At 36.3% G+C, this 15870-nt stretch overlaps 3 protein-coding genes across 5 annotated transcripts; all 3 read right to left on the reverse strand.

The window, feature by feature from the left end:
* Window positions 1–1953: 1953 nt before the first annotated feature.
* RKD5 (RWP-RK domain-containing protein) lies at window positions 1954–5324 on the reverse strand. Its single transcript, XM_068458281.2, has 5 exons — window positions 5071–5324; window positions 4678–4927; window positions 3367–3611; window positions 2688–2902; window positions 1954–2396 (listed from the first exon to the last, which is right to left on the reverse strand). Exons 1-5 carry the CDS (start codon window positions 5138–5140, stop codon window positions 2184–2186), a joined length of 993 nt encoding a protein of 330 aa, XP_068314382.1. The 5' UTR covers window positions 5141–5324; the 3' UTR covers window positions 1954–2183.
* A 1124-nt stretch (window positions 5325–6448) lies between these two features.
* Window positions 6449–11158, reverse strand: LOC137742350 (rab escort protein 1). Its single transcript, XM_068482202.2, has 10 exons — window positions 10893–11158; window positions 9579–10417; window positions 9078–9200; window positions 8500–8599; window positions 8065–8103; window positions 7704–7947; window positions 7524–7608; window positions 7154–7355; window positions 6951–7031; window positions 6449–6840 (listed from the first exon to the last, which is right to left on the reverse strand). Exons 2-10 carry the CDS (start codon window positions 10295–10297, stop codon window positions 6733–6735), a joined length of 1701 nt encoding a protein of 566 aa, XP_068338303.2. The 5' UTR covers window positions 10298–10417; window positions 10893–11158; the 3' UTR covers window positions 6449–6732.
* Window positions 11159–11506: 348 nt separating this feature from the next.
* On the reverse strand, window positions 11507–13304 carry LOC137742337 (uncharacterized). 3 transcript variants are annotated; one of them, XM_068482191.2, is made up of 2 exons: window positions 13157–13304; window positions 11507–12373 (listed from the first exon to the last, which is right to left on the reverse strand). In XM_068482191.2, exon 2 carries the CDS (start codon window positions 12159–12161, stop codon window positions 11682–11684), a length of 480 nt encoding a protein of 159 aa, XP_068338292.1. In that variant the 5' UTR covers window positions 12162–12373; window positions 13157–13304; the 3' UTR covers window positions 11507–11681. The 3 variants fall into 3 exon arrangements, with proteins under 3 accessions (XP_068338292.1, XP_068338284.2, XP_088543043.1); XM_068482183.2 differs by having other exon boundaries at window positions 11507–12456; window positions 13157–13298; XM_088686917.1 differs by having other exon boundaries at window positions 11507–12542; window positions 13157–13284.
* Between the last annotated feature and the right edge of the window lie 2566 nt (window positions 13305–15870).

The following is a 15870-nucleotide window of genomic DNA, read 5'->3' on the forward strand; positions in this document are numbered from 1 at the left end:
ATTCGGCTAAGCCACATAATGGGCAACCTAATTTGGTATCGAATTCCCCATCCACAAAATTCGAACTTAAGACGTCTCACTTACAAGTGAAGAGGAATAACACCAGACTATAGTACTGGGTGGCATAAAAGAGTGAGCTTTAAAAACTCTAAAAACTCACTTTTGGTGTTTTTAGAGAATAGATTATATTTTTAAAGAGATACTTTGGATGTGGTCCCTAATTCTTAACATTCTTTGATTAAAACCTTAATAGTATTCAAAGTTTGATCAAGGTCCCTTGACTTTGTACACCTCATTATATTGCTATTAATTTTTATATTTTTATAGTTTTGACATTAATTGTTTGATATTTTATGAGATTTATAATCTTATAAATTTAAAATCCCTCATTATAATACTATTAGAAACAGATACAATAAAAAAATTCAAACATTTTGATTGAATAAATGGGTAAAAACTATGTAAAAATAAGAAATAATAAATGGCAAAAGAATGTATCCATAGTGTTAAAAAAATTGGTACATTTCACATATAACAAAGTGGTACATTAATAAAGAAGAATGAGTACATTATAAACAAATTAGGGTACAGATAAAATATTAAAAATTATGAGTACAAATGAATTTTTAAAAATATAGGCGCTAAAAGAAATTAATACATGGGTACAAAATAAAACTAAAAAGAAAATACTACAAATTAAAAAAAAATGTTGCAAATTAAAAGTGGGTACAAACTAAAAATATAAATATATGATACAAAGTTTAGGCATAAAACATAAATATACCATATGTAATTTTTCTATCATTGATTAATATACAACGTCACGTGATGGTATACACATAGGTACAAACACAAATAAAACTTTAAAAAATATGGGCACAAAAATAAACTAATATATGGGTACAAATTAAAAATGAAAAGAAAATTGGTAAAAATTAAAAAATATTTGCAAATTAAAAATAGGTACAAACTAAAAATAAAAATATATGATAAAAAATTTAGCCATAAATATAAATATACTAATTGTAACATTTTTAACACTAAAGGAATATATTTAAAAATAAAAATATTTTATTATTCAAATAATTAATGATGTTATTAATACCCAAGGACCTTGATCAAATTTTGAAAATGAATAGGATTTTAATCAATGGAGTAACAAAAAGAAAGATGTGAACCTAATTTTCCCCTTTTTAAATTACTTTTTGAGTTGAGTTTTTTAAAATAATCTTACCAAATAAGTTTAAATGCCTAAAACTTGAAAAATGATTTTGAGTTTAAAAAGTTGGATTCAAACTTAATTAAAGTACTGAAAGACCCAAACCTCCATGCTTGACCGGTTGAGCAGAAGTGGACCTACCCATGGCCTGGGACAGCAATTTACACTTTCAGGTATGAATTCGTGTAAGCCGCATTTTCTGTTTTGACATTTAATGTTAGAACCCTACTCTACGTCTTCCACAATTGCACGGAGATGAAATAACCAATGTCACCACAAGATGATGCCATCTGGCATCCTAACATTTAGGGCAAAGCAAAAAAGTGCAGATGAGTTTAAAGATCGTCGAGGGGGGATGAAGGAATGTTTAATGCTTGGAGGACGGAAAGCTGAGACTTGAGAGAGTTTACATGGACGCATTTATACATGAATCCGTTTCACTGGAAGATGAAAGGAAATTCATAACTAGCATGTTTAAAGTCATGAATTCGGAAATGAGCTCCAAAACCTGACATGGAAATCGGTTCACTAACGTGTTCGCTCACCTAGAAGGGTGTCATAAATCGAGGAAGCCATAAGTAGGTGAGAGAATGAAATCAACTACTCCCTCCGAATCAATCTAATTCAGGATGTTTCAGGTATTGGATTACGGTTTGTAACATATGAGCCACATAACAAGTCATGAATCAGAATAATTCCAATACCTGTGTGCTATGAGAAATTAAAAATCAGAATAATTCCAATATTCAATCTCATTCCAGGTAAGTGAACATGCCATAAACCGTGATCGAACCCAAAAGCAATACCAGAAACTACAGATAAAATTCATTGGTTTACCAAAAGTAATTTCAGAAACTAAAGGGGAGAGCTTTAAGCCTTGAACCCCAATGCAAGAAATTCAGAAGTTGAAAGTTAATATTTTGAAATGAGTTCAAAAGCTCTATTAGTATTTTGTACAGATGCTTTAATTGGCAGACGTAGACAGGCCCTGGCTTCTAAGAGCTCTAGCTCTGTGCCGTCTCTTGAAAACATCTTGCCGGAATCTTTTGGTCTCGGTCTTCATCTCCAAGAAGGGTCTCCTCTCTATACTTTCTCTTTCCCTCTCCAGCATTCTTTGCCTCTTTAGAACCGCCAAGGCTGCGGCTTTGTTCTCCTTCTGTTGGATCTCCGTCTCTTCCTGCACAATCATATATATATATATATATAAACAACTGCACATATATAATAGGTGCCAACATATGTGACTGTCTGTGCAAGTACTTCGATACATGTGCACAGCCTACTGCATATTCAGGTTTTCATTCATCTGTTTTACGTGAACTTATTGGCGCTAATTTTCTAGCCATTACAAAGTTATTAAAGTAACAATATCTTTGAGTTTGGGAGATATTCCATTTAGTACAATCATGTCAATGTTCACTAAAATGGAAAGGGAGTGAACATATCAGGAAGGGGAATTAAGACAGACCTGAAGATCACGAATGAGACTGTCAAGCGATTTAATCTTCCTATGTGGCCACCGAGGAATACCAAATTCTCTGCATTTCTTCTTAAGTACTGTGAGTCCAACATTCAAATTTCTCGAAGCTTCCACAATTGGTAGATCAAAATACTTTGCCAGATCTGACAAAGAGATACTTGCTATGCGTCCACTTGGTGCCCTTCTTTTCTTCTCTGTAATACCTGCAACCTTGCACCTAGCCTATGAGATATCAAATTCAAATAATGCAGTAGTATAATGGGGAAAACATTGAAGAAAAATGATTTTTCCAAAAGGAAAGTATTGAATATCGATTTCTATGAAAAGTCCGGTATTTTACTTTCGCATACATTTACAAATGGTAGTCAGAATTACAAGATACACATCACTTGATAGTTGTCTTAGGTTATGGTAATAAATGAAACTTTTACGTGGTAGCATTCTTAAGTAAGCTGGTGTGAAGAGAAACTCTAGCTTCAGTTCCATACACTCCAAAGCCATAGAAGAAAACACCAAAGGATGCATACTGCATAGAAAGTTGAATTTTTTAACCCTGGCAACAACTGATTCTAAGACTTGTAACCCCATCACACTTGATTGCGACAAAAATGAATTGAAGAGCAGAAAGCAATGTGCGGCAACAATAATAGAAAGCAATGCATCTAACCTGGTGAACTTCTTCCACTTTCTTGATCCTCAGATGATTCAGACATTGTGACGGGGCTAGGAAGAGAGTTCAGATCCAGATCAAGTATCGGCCACCTCCTTGATTTGTGGTTACTGTCATTACTCCCTTGGCTCGTTTCCTCCCGTGACCTTTGCAATGATTTTTTGTCATCTGTTTTGCAACTCAACTCGAAAATCATCTGAAGATCATTAGACAATCTTGGAATTGTCTTCAACTTTGGATTTCTGAACAATTAGGACAAAATATTGTTAGAGTTATGAATAAGATTGGAGATAACAAGGAGGTTTGAAACAATCAAAACTATAGAAAAGCTAGGAATCTGGAGCGAAGTTTGGGATTAGGTTCAGAGCAATTAAGGTTATATCTTCAGCAAAGATCAAATGTTCTATAGGGAAACGTAATAAAATGGAAAACCAAGCTTTTTCCATAAATGTTCTCATATCCTATGATAACGGATAAGTTATTCTGTTAGAATCAGTTTCGCCACACAAAATCACTAGAGAAAAGGAGGAAGATCGTCACTTGATGAAATCCAAAACTCTTTTAGGTAAATTTTAAATAGATGATTCCATATTGAACTGCTAATACTTCAGGGGATGCACATCAAATTCTACAGTAAACCCTCCCGATTAAGTTTGAAAAAGCATAGACGTTACGAGCATATTTCAACACAAATGAAGTAGCCCACTTAACTATCGCTCAGTCTCTTCAAGCCAAGCTGGACAAATTCTAACATAAAGCAGGTAAACAAGACAGCGCGTGACGCTACTCATAATAACTGATTAGTGACCAAGATGCGCAATCTGAAAGGGGCGTTCTAAGCACCCTTGTAAAGCACGAAAGGGGCAAGGGGCAAATACAACAGGGGCGTTTCACACACCCCCTCCTGTAAGTATTTCTCGGGCACTGAAACCCGATAAACCCGGCATCTTTACTCATTTGTCAGTACCTAGTTAACTAGGATTGGCAATGCCTGAAAACGGAAGATAATGCTGCACAAAACCAAAGAGATTCCACCAAACCACCAACTCTTCCAACGGGAAAATGAGGAGACTAGCACCATGAATTTCTGATCCAACCAATATCCTCTACATTTACAGGCCTAAACATCAAGCTAATCATTCTAACGACATGTTGCAAATCCGCAATCGGGTAATACTGCAATTAGTAAATCTAAAACACATACACGAACAACTCCAACTCCAACCAAAAGAACAACTGAACAACACCATGAAAAACATCAAAAACAGAGACAACATAAGACTAAATTCATTAGACTGAAAAGGGTACCTGGAGACTGAAAGAACAGAGGGAATGCATGTAAAATCAGGAGGTGAATTTTCATGAAATGCTAAAATGCAGACCCAGCAGCCATTGACATGCCCTTGGAGCACTTGGGAAGCCGGAAATTTCATCAGTCTCAGAACCGGCTCAGCTGACAGCTCCACATACAACCCATTTTCTCTGAACACAAACTCCCTCTCCACCTCATTTCTCTTCCCCTCATCCAATCCGTACACATGCAAGCTCCTGATCAACTCTGCCAAACACAAAAAAAAACCATTTTTTTCATAAAAATGAAAAACAAACAAAACCCAACAAGCAGAAGAGCAGAAAGATACAATATTTGGAGAGAAAGGAAAACAATTGGAAAATGGGGATGGTGGGTTTTGATAAACTCACCCTGGTTGATGGTGTTCTTGAAGACCAGGAGAGATCTCAGCAAATGGGGGTCACAGTCACAGGAATCCATGAAAAGTGAGAGAAGAAGATCATGGTGTTGTGGGGGTGAAAAATGTAGGAGACGGAGTACTAGTGCATTGCCGCTGGTAGTGACAGCTAAAAACGGTGAGAAGAGAGAGAGGGAATGGAATGAAATGAATGCAAAAACCCAGGCTCTGAATTTGGAGCCTGCCAAGCCAAAGTATTTTTCCTTTTTCTCCTACTTTTCTTTCTTGTTGGCTTTTTTTCGATATTTCCTTTTTTCGTTTTAGATATAGATTACCAATTTTATTTTTTCTTTCTATTTCATAATTTCAGGTTTTTTTTTCCATCTTTCTTTTCTGCTAATTAAAATTTGAGATTCATGTTTATTAATTACATAATTTCAAAATTAAACTTATTTAATGATAATAAATAACATGATGAGTATTATTATCCTTTCAGATGATGAGCAAAATTATTTTCTAATAGTTATGAACGTAACTTAAATGCTGAAAAACTTAATGCTCTAATAAAAAGACGTAGATTATACTAACATTTCATGGACTTAAACATTTCTGTAATCATCTTCATTGTAAAAATTGTTTTTATTTAGGAAAAAATGAGACTAATTGTTCCGAATTATTGGAAGACATAAATTAGTTTCTTAATTTTTTCGTAAAATGGGGCATCCGAGGTTATGAATTTTGTCGTCTAGCTACTTAATACACGTGGGCTGCCACGCCAACCTTTGTTTTCTTCTGACCCGTAAATTGACAATAAAGTGCATTTCATTCCTCAAATTACCTCTTTATGCCATCCAAAACCCGCACTTACCAAATTAACGTTGAAATGACACAAAAATTTCTGCCACGGAATGTAGGGTGTCGAATTATTTACAGAAAGTGGCAGGGGCATTTTGGTCAAAATAAAATCAAACTTGGTCACGGAATCCTTAGTAACAACCTTTGGGCATGTGTGAAAGGTGGCCAAAAAGGGATCTGGAAATAATAAAGAAATAAGTAATTTACTTGTTCAATACGTTTGCAATTTCCATTGAAGCAGAAACTGCCATTGTTGCACATCTTTTCATGAGATTGGATGGTCGGGACGGTTGGACTACCGGGAGTTGTGTGTTTCTGTTGTATTTTGCACATATGTCCTTTCTTTTTCTCTAAATTGCAGATTCTACCTATAACAGACCGTCTGATCAGACGACTGATTCGACCAATTAATAAGATCATGTTACTTCATCAGTTATGAACATATTGATACACAATAACGTGCATATATGCTTGTCGATGTCTAATCATACCCATATGAACAACCAGTTTGACTCAAGGTTTTTCGGAGCCAGAAATTTCCAAAATACTGTTTCATTTTCGAAATATAGAGAAAAACCAATACCAATGTTGTCGACAAAATTGATAGCCAAAATGTCTTGGGAACAAAATCTATGACACAATGTACGTAGGGATATGCAAGTTTCTTGGAAGCCAAAAAGGACACAATTTCTTGTTTCTAGTGTACAAGATGCTACAAGTCCTATTTCCACATCTGTAAATTCAGGTGGCAAAGCGTTGTGGGGATGATTTAGTGCCCCTAGTGTACAGTATACACTGACTTGAGTCCGACAAACCGGCATTAGCTATCTAGACTAAGCTCGGTATCATCCTCCAGATTATCAGGCTCCACGGGCGAGGAGGGTGTCTCCGCAAAGAGTACCTCATCTGGATACATCTTCTGGAAAAGCTGCAGCACCAACACCGAGTTTTACTAGGGTTAACATTAGGTGTGAAAGATAACGAGTAATTAAGCATAAAGAGACTGAAGCAAAAATAGTCCGTTAAAAGAAGACGTACCACAACAGTTGAATCTACAAGATCATTGTAGTTAAGATTTCCATCCGGCATGGGAGTGAAGAAGATGTTTTCACATTCACCCTGAAATCAATGTAAATCACAGCTCCGAATGAAAAGACGCCAAGAACAAAAAAGCATCAAATAAGTGCACAATCGTCGTGGAAGATAGAGAATTACTAGGAAAAACTTAAGTCCATACGTACATTGTGCGCTGTTGTGAGCTCCTGAATGTATAACGTACTCCAAAGTAGTGTCGGTTTTACATCTGCATCTTCACTTTGAACCGCGGAACCACTTTCACGATTTGCAGAAACAGGAAGTGTGAGAAGTGCATTCATTGCCGCGTGTAGCAACCTTTTCCCGTGTTCAGCATCATCACATAAACCAGAGAAGTACAGTACAAACCTGAAGTAGAGAAGGTAAACAAAATCAAATTTATGAGGTTCCTCATACAAGTTAGTGGAGTTAAACTTTTTTGCCATGTACATCTAATCCATACGTAAGATAGCAATACATAAAACGATGGCAGAAAGAAGGGAAGCATTATTATCGTCAATGATTTAGCATACATACATGCCTGACGGACAAACAGCCAGTTTGTCCGAACCGCCACCTATCTGGATAGCCCGGATTGAAGTATCCTGCTCAGAAAATAAAACTGGGGAGGAAGGAGGGAGGATTTGAGACAAGCTATTTTAGTTCGAGTACTCGATTTCAAAGAAGCACAATAACAGAACCAGAGTTAACTCTTACATCTAGGAGGATACACAAGCAAGCAATTTGATACATCTGGCTTCAAGGAACTGGTCGTAATACATATTCCCCTGGCCACCTTTCTTTTATCACCTTTCAAACTTAAAACTTGAAGAGTTTCTTCCAGATTTGGTGAAGATGAAGCGGGCGGCAATGGGACTGTCAAGGTTGGATCCAAAAGCAGCTGATGACTACATATTTCCTCGCCTGAAGCTAATCTAACACCCTTGTATTGCCCAGTTTGCTGCAAAGTTCAAGCCATGATAAAACATCAACTATTTGCAACATTCTGGTAAAAATTAGTTTATTTCAGTAAATATGTTTTGTATTAAGAACAATCGTTAGTATATTCATTCCATACCTTGTCCATAAGCAGGGCAGTCACTGGCATTCGCAGAACCTGGATGAAAGATGCTTCAGATACAGATAAGAAATACAGCGGTATTGATGTATGTTTGTGCGTATATACTTCCAGTGAATGTTGTGGATTGACTCATTTTAGCAGAAATTAATGCGCATGAACATAACTCAAACCCATTTTAAATTGAAAAATAGAGCTATAACATCAAGCTAACTTCATGTTCTTTCTAAAAATAACATAATTCCTCCAAATACAGAGTCAGAGACAACCGGAAATTTTCAAGAAATTAAAAAATATATTAAGAAAAGTTAAATACGAGAGCACATGTTAGCCCATAATTAAGGCAGATATATACGAAGAAGTATGGACAGGCCAATAACAGTTTAGGATACTTTTCCTCGAAATTAAAGAGCAGATACTTCAACTTGAACTTACTTGGATGCAACCTTTAACAGCAGCACGACGGGTAAAGCCTTGTAATATCTCACCATGACCATAAAGTGGATAAAGCAAAGCCCCAGGTACATTTGGAAACCTAAGAAGAAAGAATGATAAAGAAACTACTTGTAGCATACAGATTTAAATATCTTATTGGTATAAATTTGAGGCTCGTAATCTTGAGTCAAGGGACACACTGAAATCATTAGGTTTAAATAAGAAAAACACTACACCTCAACAGCCTCTATTTTTAGATATAAGTTTCAATGAAAACAACAGGATACTACCCATTTATACTTCCTTCTAGTTTCCCCTTCTACACAGATGCACTTATTTTCCATAACCATAAACCATGGCTGTCAAACATTGTACGGTTTCTTCAAATTTTTATCACTAAATAACATTACTCTTAGCAATCTTCAAATTGTCTCTAGATAATAAACAAATCAAACATGTTTGATATATAGATAAATTCTATATGGGTACCAGGTCAAGCATCATTACAATAGTACTTCACAGAAACTAAAACATCATAGAATAAATGTTTAAGTACAAAACAAAATGAGACAACTGACCTTCCAACCGATTTTTGGTAGAGATCTAAACGCTCCATCCCTTCTCTTGTCTTAAGTACAGTTTTACAGACTTCCGAGTTGTCCTGATCATCATCTGCCAGGGAAATGGCATATAGAATACTCCTGCATGGAAGAAAATGACACATTCTCAGAATAAGGAAGCGAAAAACTATCTGAAGCAGTGAAGAAACAGTTTTCAGGATAACAAAGAGCCAGCTGCTTTCTTGGTGTAGTACACTATGAAGACTACTCATGCTTAGTTTATTGGGAAACAACAGAAAAAAATAAATAAAATACAAAATCAATTTTTTTTTTCATTACAAAAAATAATGTAACAAGCAGCAAAGAATACTAATTGGTTTCCTATAAATGGTTCAATAGCACTGAAGCAATGGAAACGTCCAAACAACTTGGCAAGTTAAAGTAATCTTAACAAGGCAAGTGAGACAAGGGAACAAAGTAATGTCACTAACAGATAGAGAAAGGCAATGTAATCTGTACGATTTAATCTTGGGTGGCAACCGCATCCTCTTTAAGAAGTCAGCAAAGGGACTCTCCAAATCCTCCTCTGAAATCTTTGCATTTTCGTTCCCTCCATCATCGCCAGCAGAGGCTGCCAAATGCTGCTGAACAAGCTTGAAGAACCTCATCAACTGATTCTTCTCTATAAGACTCAAGCTCTTGTCTTTAAATATTGCTGATCGAGAGTCTGGCACACTGGATAATCGCCCGCTCTCATCACAAATGAAGCTCACATCAATGCTCTTGAAGCTCAAATACGAGCCCACGCCTGATTTAACTATAAGGTCAATGGCTTTGTCAGCACAAAACAAAACCCTAGGCCCGCCAAGGTCAATAAGGAACTTTGAGAACTGATTTGCAAGGATTTCTGGGGCATAGTTGGCAGTCTCAATGTTGGAGTATACTGATCGGAGGGTGACATCTACGGCAGTGTAATCAAGGCTACTACTTGTAGAGGTGGTACCGACGATGGTAGAGGGCGGGGTAGCATGCAATTTTATGAAGGAGGTGAGCTCATCAAGTTGAAGAGAGGCAAACTGGCTGCCATAAAAATGGTTCCGGTCAAGGTGGAGGACAGTTTTTCCAGAAGCAGAGGCCGCAGCGGCAATTATTGTTGCAGGGAGGCCTGTCCCAACAACAATAAGATCAAACGTAGTGGTCTCGAGTTCGATTGGATCGTACAAAGACGAGTCACTCATGGCACTGGGTCGAAATAGTTGAAAATATCAGTTAAAGACCCTGCCTTTGCAAGGTCAGAGACTAGAAATTACTTAAAACTAACAAATCCGGCACGCCAATACGCATAATCCAAACCAAGCCTATAAGAAAACAAAGCAAGCAAACAAGAAACTCAATGTTAATACATTACTTATACAAAATTAAGCATAGATACGGAACTTTCGAAGAAAAATAAGTTGTGGGTATTGATTATTACAGCAGGTTATCCATTTGGGGCCGTTTCGATATCGAAATTAAATCACTAGCAATTCATTTCAAACCAAAAAGAGTAGAGGATCTCAAATTCTCAGTGAAACAAACATGGGTTTATCAAAAGCAAGTCAACTGAATAGCTACGGAAACTAAAGCTTCGATCTTTATATTTAAAAAATTATCAAATCAAATATGCAAGTGAAAAATTAGCAGAAACCAATCGGAAGATAAGAAGTACAGATTACAGAGCAAAAAGGCAGCTGAGATGAGATTAATGGAAGTTGAGAAGCCGCACCGAAAAATGGAAAAATAAAAGAAAATCGGTTTCAGGAAGACGATGGATTGAAGGTCGCTAAAACTTACCTGGGAATCAGGAAGGAAGACGAAGAGTCGCAGCGAAAGAGCCCGCGGAACAGCAAATTCAGATGAAGAAGAAAACCTCTCCGTTTAAAGTTTGTACGGGTGAAGAAATAACTTTCTCATCGACATGTCGTTTCTCATTTGGGCACGAGTGGGCTACATGTCGTGCGTTATTACTTATTTTTTATTGATTTGTGAGTGGTGTGTGCTATTACTTGTTAGTTGTTACTTACAAAACAAAAACACCAATAAGCGCAGCCCTTAACAATAACATACTCAGAACTAAGGTTGTATTGAAAATTTCAAATCTGAATCGGAATTTTTTGTTCCGAGTTCGTTTATTTTCTATTTCAAAATTTTTTGAAAAATTTGATGGAAATTGGAATGTACCTATTTGATGGAAATTTTTTGAAAAAATTTGCAATTAGGAATATATTGTCGTCTCGTCTTACGATTTATTGAGTAAAAGAAAGTTTCATTTTTTTTATAAAAAATTTAGTTTTTGCGTTTGAAAACACACAAATTAATAAAAATAGTTCACGAAAATAGATTTTATGACGGGGTTTTGAGATTTTCGCAAAGCGAAACCCGTTCTTGTAAAAAATGTGCGTGTGGAATTTTTGCAAAATATTCATCCAATATCATTTAGCTCATCTTCCTTTTGTCCACATAAGGACTTGAATTTAACCAACAACTATTGTTTGTATATAAACTAAAGAGAAAAATGTTCTAGCCCAAGCCACACAATGGAAATTTCACATATAGATCTAAAACCTTCAATCCGCGACCATATCACTGTCTTGATCTGGATTCCGCCCGTCTAGCTTCATCCGGTGTCGATGGAAACAGCTCCACGTACCTCGACCCAATGGTCATCTTGTCCTTGCACATTGCCTTCTTTGCCTCGTCTGCAGAAACAAACTCCACATATGCCTCCCCGGTAGCTTTTCCGTCTGGGCGGCAAGCAATATGCACCCTATCTTCTACAACCTTGAATTCTCCAAAAAACTCCACAATTTCAGATCTTTTTGCTGAGAAGGGGAGGCCGCGCATCTTCAATATTTCAGTGTACTCCATTTTCTCCTTGTCGCTGAACCTCTTTGATTTAGATGGAGGAGGGCTTGCTGCTTGATAGTCATTATCATAAATTCCTTCATAGTTTACCTCTGCTGCAACAGCCTTGTAGTACTCCTGCCTCTTGCACCTGAACACTTCGACGTACCGACGGCCCATGTTCTGCCGATCTCTCTGTAAAGCAAGCTCAACCTGCATGGGTCCAGCAAAAACAACAAAGGCCTCGCCTGAAAACCGTCCACCCTTGTTGACCAACAACACATCAACAATATCCAATCCAGCAAAGAACTTGAAAATGTCAATATCTGTGCAGTTGAATGGAAGTCCCCTGAGACGGGCCACAGGAAAAACCGGGGGCTGAAAATTCCCACCATAGCCATAAGGTTGAAAGCCACTTGCGCCGCTGCTCACTGCGAAGTAGGGATCCATCATTCTTGGTCTCTTTGAGCCGACCTCGTACCCGTCCGAAACCCCCCCGCTTCCCAACATTGCCCTTAAATACCCAAAAAAGAGAAAATCCCCCACTCAACCTGTTAATAAAACCGAACCCAACCCACACATTTCCCTGACACCTAATGTCTGAAACCCTAGATTTGTTATTCTAACATAAATAATAATCATATCCACCAACCCCATATCAAACATATTAAAACATAAATAAACCTAGATGCATAGCAAACTACAGGAAAAAAAAAATATCCCATTTTTCCTACAAACAAGATGTCAATCCTTATGCAGCTATGCTAACAGGTGCAAGCAATCATATGAGATTTCACAAGCATAAAATCGGATTCCCAATCACGCAATACATACTCTACGATTTTAATAATCTATGAACTATTTGAGCATGTCACATATCATGAAAATCACAAACTCAAATTTCAAATTTGCCCTACTTGTTTGATGAATTACACAAATAGGTTAATAACCAGCCAAGCTCTAAGTGTTCTACTAAATTCTTGAATTCGAAAAAATCCCAATTATATTACCAGATAAAAAGATTTTCTTGATCAACTTTATTTACTCGATTGATTACCTTAATCCAAAAATCATCAGAATCGTAATCAAAACCATCAAGTATGTTCTAAGGAAAGCAACCACAGATTTCATACCTACAAATGCCAAAAAAAAAAAAAAAAAAAAACAACATCGCGAGAAACAAACAGATGCATACAAAATCGAACTGTGCTTACCCTCTCGATCCGTACATGGTAGCAGGCTTGCAGCGATTTGAATTCCAAGGCAGCTTCGAGTCTCTAAAGGAGAAAGACTGAAATTTGGGGATTTGAGTATTATCCCGAAAACCCTAATTGCGATCGTTCGAAAGGACAATTAGGAGATCATCGAGCTTTGATTTATATATGAGTCTCCATTGACCAGCTCCCTAATTGGGTCCGTGACTCGCCAGTATTTTGGGCTTTAGGCCAGCCCATTTGAACTTTTCCCATGGGTCCTGTGTCAGCCTGCTTTATATGTCTCTTTGAATTTTTATAATTTTGATAGTATTCGAACTTAAAACATTTTCCAATTGAATAACAAGTTTAACATCCCAATTAATGTCCCAAACAAGCTACACCGTTGTACACCTTACTTAACTCATAATTCATAACAACACAATCTTGTATGGATAATCTTGACTGTGAGATTTTATATGAGTTAATGTGTAGGTTAATTTACATCACATTAACAAAAAAACTCATTAATTTAATGAAGGATTAAACGTTCAAAGAGACAAAATGTATATATTAATACAATTTGAAAATTACTTTAAATTTGAAGAAAACATAAAAGAAAGACGGAGAATATAAGGAGCATTTTCAAAACATATATCAACGTTCTCCGATGCAAAATAACTGAACAAACATCGTGGAATCTGCTCTGCAAACTGCAAAGGACTAGTTTACAAATCAATGAAAAAGTTTGGATTAGCAAATGGTACTTAATTAAATTAAGAACAAAATGCCAGCTTGTTTAGTTAGCACTGTTAATACATTTATGCAGTAAATAATGTCTAGTGGAGGAGGCCCGAGACATGTGCACATCGAGACATGTGCACATCGAGAAAGAAGGGTTTACGTTAAAATAATCTCACGTGCCAAAAAGCTGGATTAGGTTAAAATAAAACCAAATTGAAAAGAGTCTCCACCAAACCTCACCAATGACTGAATCAACACTCAATTGCATTTGAATTTAAAGATCAATTTTTATGGTACGAGTATATTATTATTGTATTACGTGTTAAAAATTCTATATTGGAAGCACAACAAATGACAATATATGGTACATGGCTTTATTCTTAATTGAGTTTATATCACAAATTAATCTTTGAAATTGTCTCACACCATCAAGATGGTTCATAAAATTGAAAATCGATCAACGTATTCCCTGAAAGTAGATGTCACAAATCAATGTGATCATTCCATCATAATTTTGTAAAAAATTTTGTTATGTGCTAATGTGTGTTTAACAATTAATTAAAAAAGTTGTCAAAACACATTTTTGCACAATGAGATTATCTCAAGGCAGAGCTTGACATTCTCCACGTCACCAAGATCACCGGGGGAGCGCCCAACAAGCCCTCCAATATTAGGGTTGTGAAGATGTCGATCGCCCAAATGTTGACGATGGAGTCACAAAAGTCATCACCAATCAAAGCCGTTAGCAAAAGTGGTCTCAATCCTGGTCCAATTCGATGAAGGTGTAAAGATGAGTGTCTTGAGATTTTTTTTTTTTTTTTAGAGAAGAGACGGCGAAGGTTACCATAAATGAAGGTATAAGAGTATAAGTTGGGAACGGAATTAATTATTAAATTATTAGACCTATTTCTAACGATAGGGATAAATTCACTCATTTTCAAGTATCAAGTAGTTAAATTGGAGACAATATAAATATTAGAATACTGATTCGTCTCTCTAAAATTCAATTCCTTCTCTTCTGTTGTACGTTGATAAATGCATAAATGCAAATTTTGAGAAGGACTCTTTAACTGAACTCTAGCAGCGCCGCTTCCTCTCTCTCACGAAGAACAAAAGGATCATCTTGCCGCCGACCCCTTTCTTTGGTAGGGCACGGTTGGCAACCTTTTCTTCTTTGTAATTTCTTTTTTCATTTTTTTCTGTAGAATTTTCCTTTTCATATCTAGAATCTCAAGCTATGCCTTCATGGATGGCTTGTTTTCCCGGCGTGCTTTAGGCATTATCCTAGTGTTCTTTGTCAGTTTTTTGGTGTTTGTCTTTATTCTGTGTTCGAAAAACCTAATCATCCTGCAATTTCCCTCCTTCAGCCCCCAACACTCATCACCTTCTATCTCCTTCATAATCTCCCCTTATTTGAGCATCTCCATCCGTTGGTAGAAGGTAATGATAATTGGAGGGCAAGGGCAATGAAATTATCCTTATTATTCATTCTAAACAGTAATTGTCTTTGTGCAAGTCCACTTGTTTGGAAGGAAGAGGGCAAGGGAAGAGAGATTACTATTCACAAATATATTTTTTAATTTTTTATGTTTTCTTCGTCTTTTCTCCATGTGTTAAATTTGCAGTGTATCTTATTCTATTATTTTTGGTGTGTTTAATTTTATATGCTTAATTTGCAGTGTGTCAAACTTTATAAGATTTTATAAGTGTAAACCTTGTATGTTTTTTAAATGTTTTTAATAATTTTTAAAACAAATTTTAAATTTTCTAAAAATTTTTTAGAGTAGGATTAATCCTAGCCATTCAATTTTTAGAATCTAACACACCACAATGCGCCACGTGGCCCAACTCCAAGAATTTTTTTTTTTTTTTTTTTTTTAACCATTGAAAATCCAACGATCCAGATAAACAAACTATTGAAAACCCAACGACTGTTGTTGCATCATGTTTGAGTCGTTTGGCTCTGTCTCCTTCACATAGGGGACGTTTGT

Source organism: Pyrus communis, chromosome 15, assembly GCF_041283825.1.
Source record: "Pyrus communis isolate YQ-2024b chromosome 15, ASM4128382v1, whole genome shotgun sequence".
Taxonomy (NCBI): Eukaryota; Viridiplantae; Streptophyta; class Magnoliopsida; order Rosales; family Rosaceae; genus Pyrus; species Pyrus communis.

Excerpts from the sequence above, each read along its gene's own strand:
- LOC137742350 (XM_068482202.2), bottom strand. The coding sequence starts at position 10,297 with ATGAGTGACTCGTCTTTGTACGATCCAATCGAACTCGAGACCACTACG. Across the intron at positions 8,600-9,077 it reads TACCAAAAATCGGTTGGAAG|GTTTCCAAATGTACCTGGGG; the intron begins GTCAGTTGTCTC and ends CTTTCTTCTTAG. Across the intron at positions 7,356-7,523 it reads GCTGTTTGTCCGTCAGGCAT|GTTTGTACTGTACTTCTCTG; the intron begins GTATGTATGCTA and ends TCTCTACTTCAG.
- RKD5 (XM_068458281.2), bottom strand. The coding sequence starts at position 5,140 with ATGGATTCCTGTGACTGTGACCCCCATTTGCTGAGATCTCTCCTGGTC. Across the intron at positions 3,612-4,677 it reads TCTGTTCTTTCAGTCTCCAG|AAATCCAAAGTTGAAGACAA; the intron begins GTACCCTTTTCA and ends CTAATTGTTCAG. Across the intron at positions 2,397-2,687 it reads GTCTCATTCGTGATCTTCAG|GAAGAGACGGAGATCCAACA; the intron begins GTCTGTCTTAAT and ends ATGATTGTGCAG.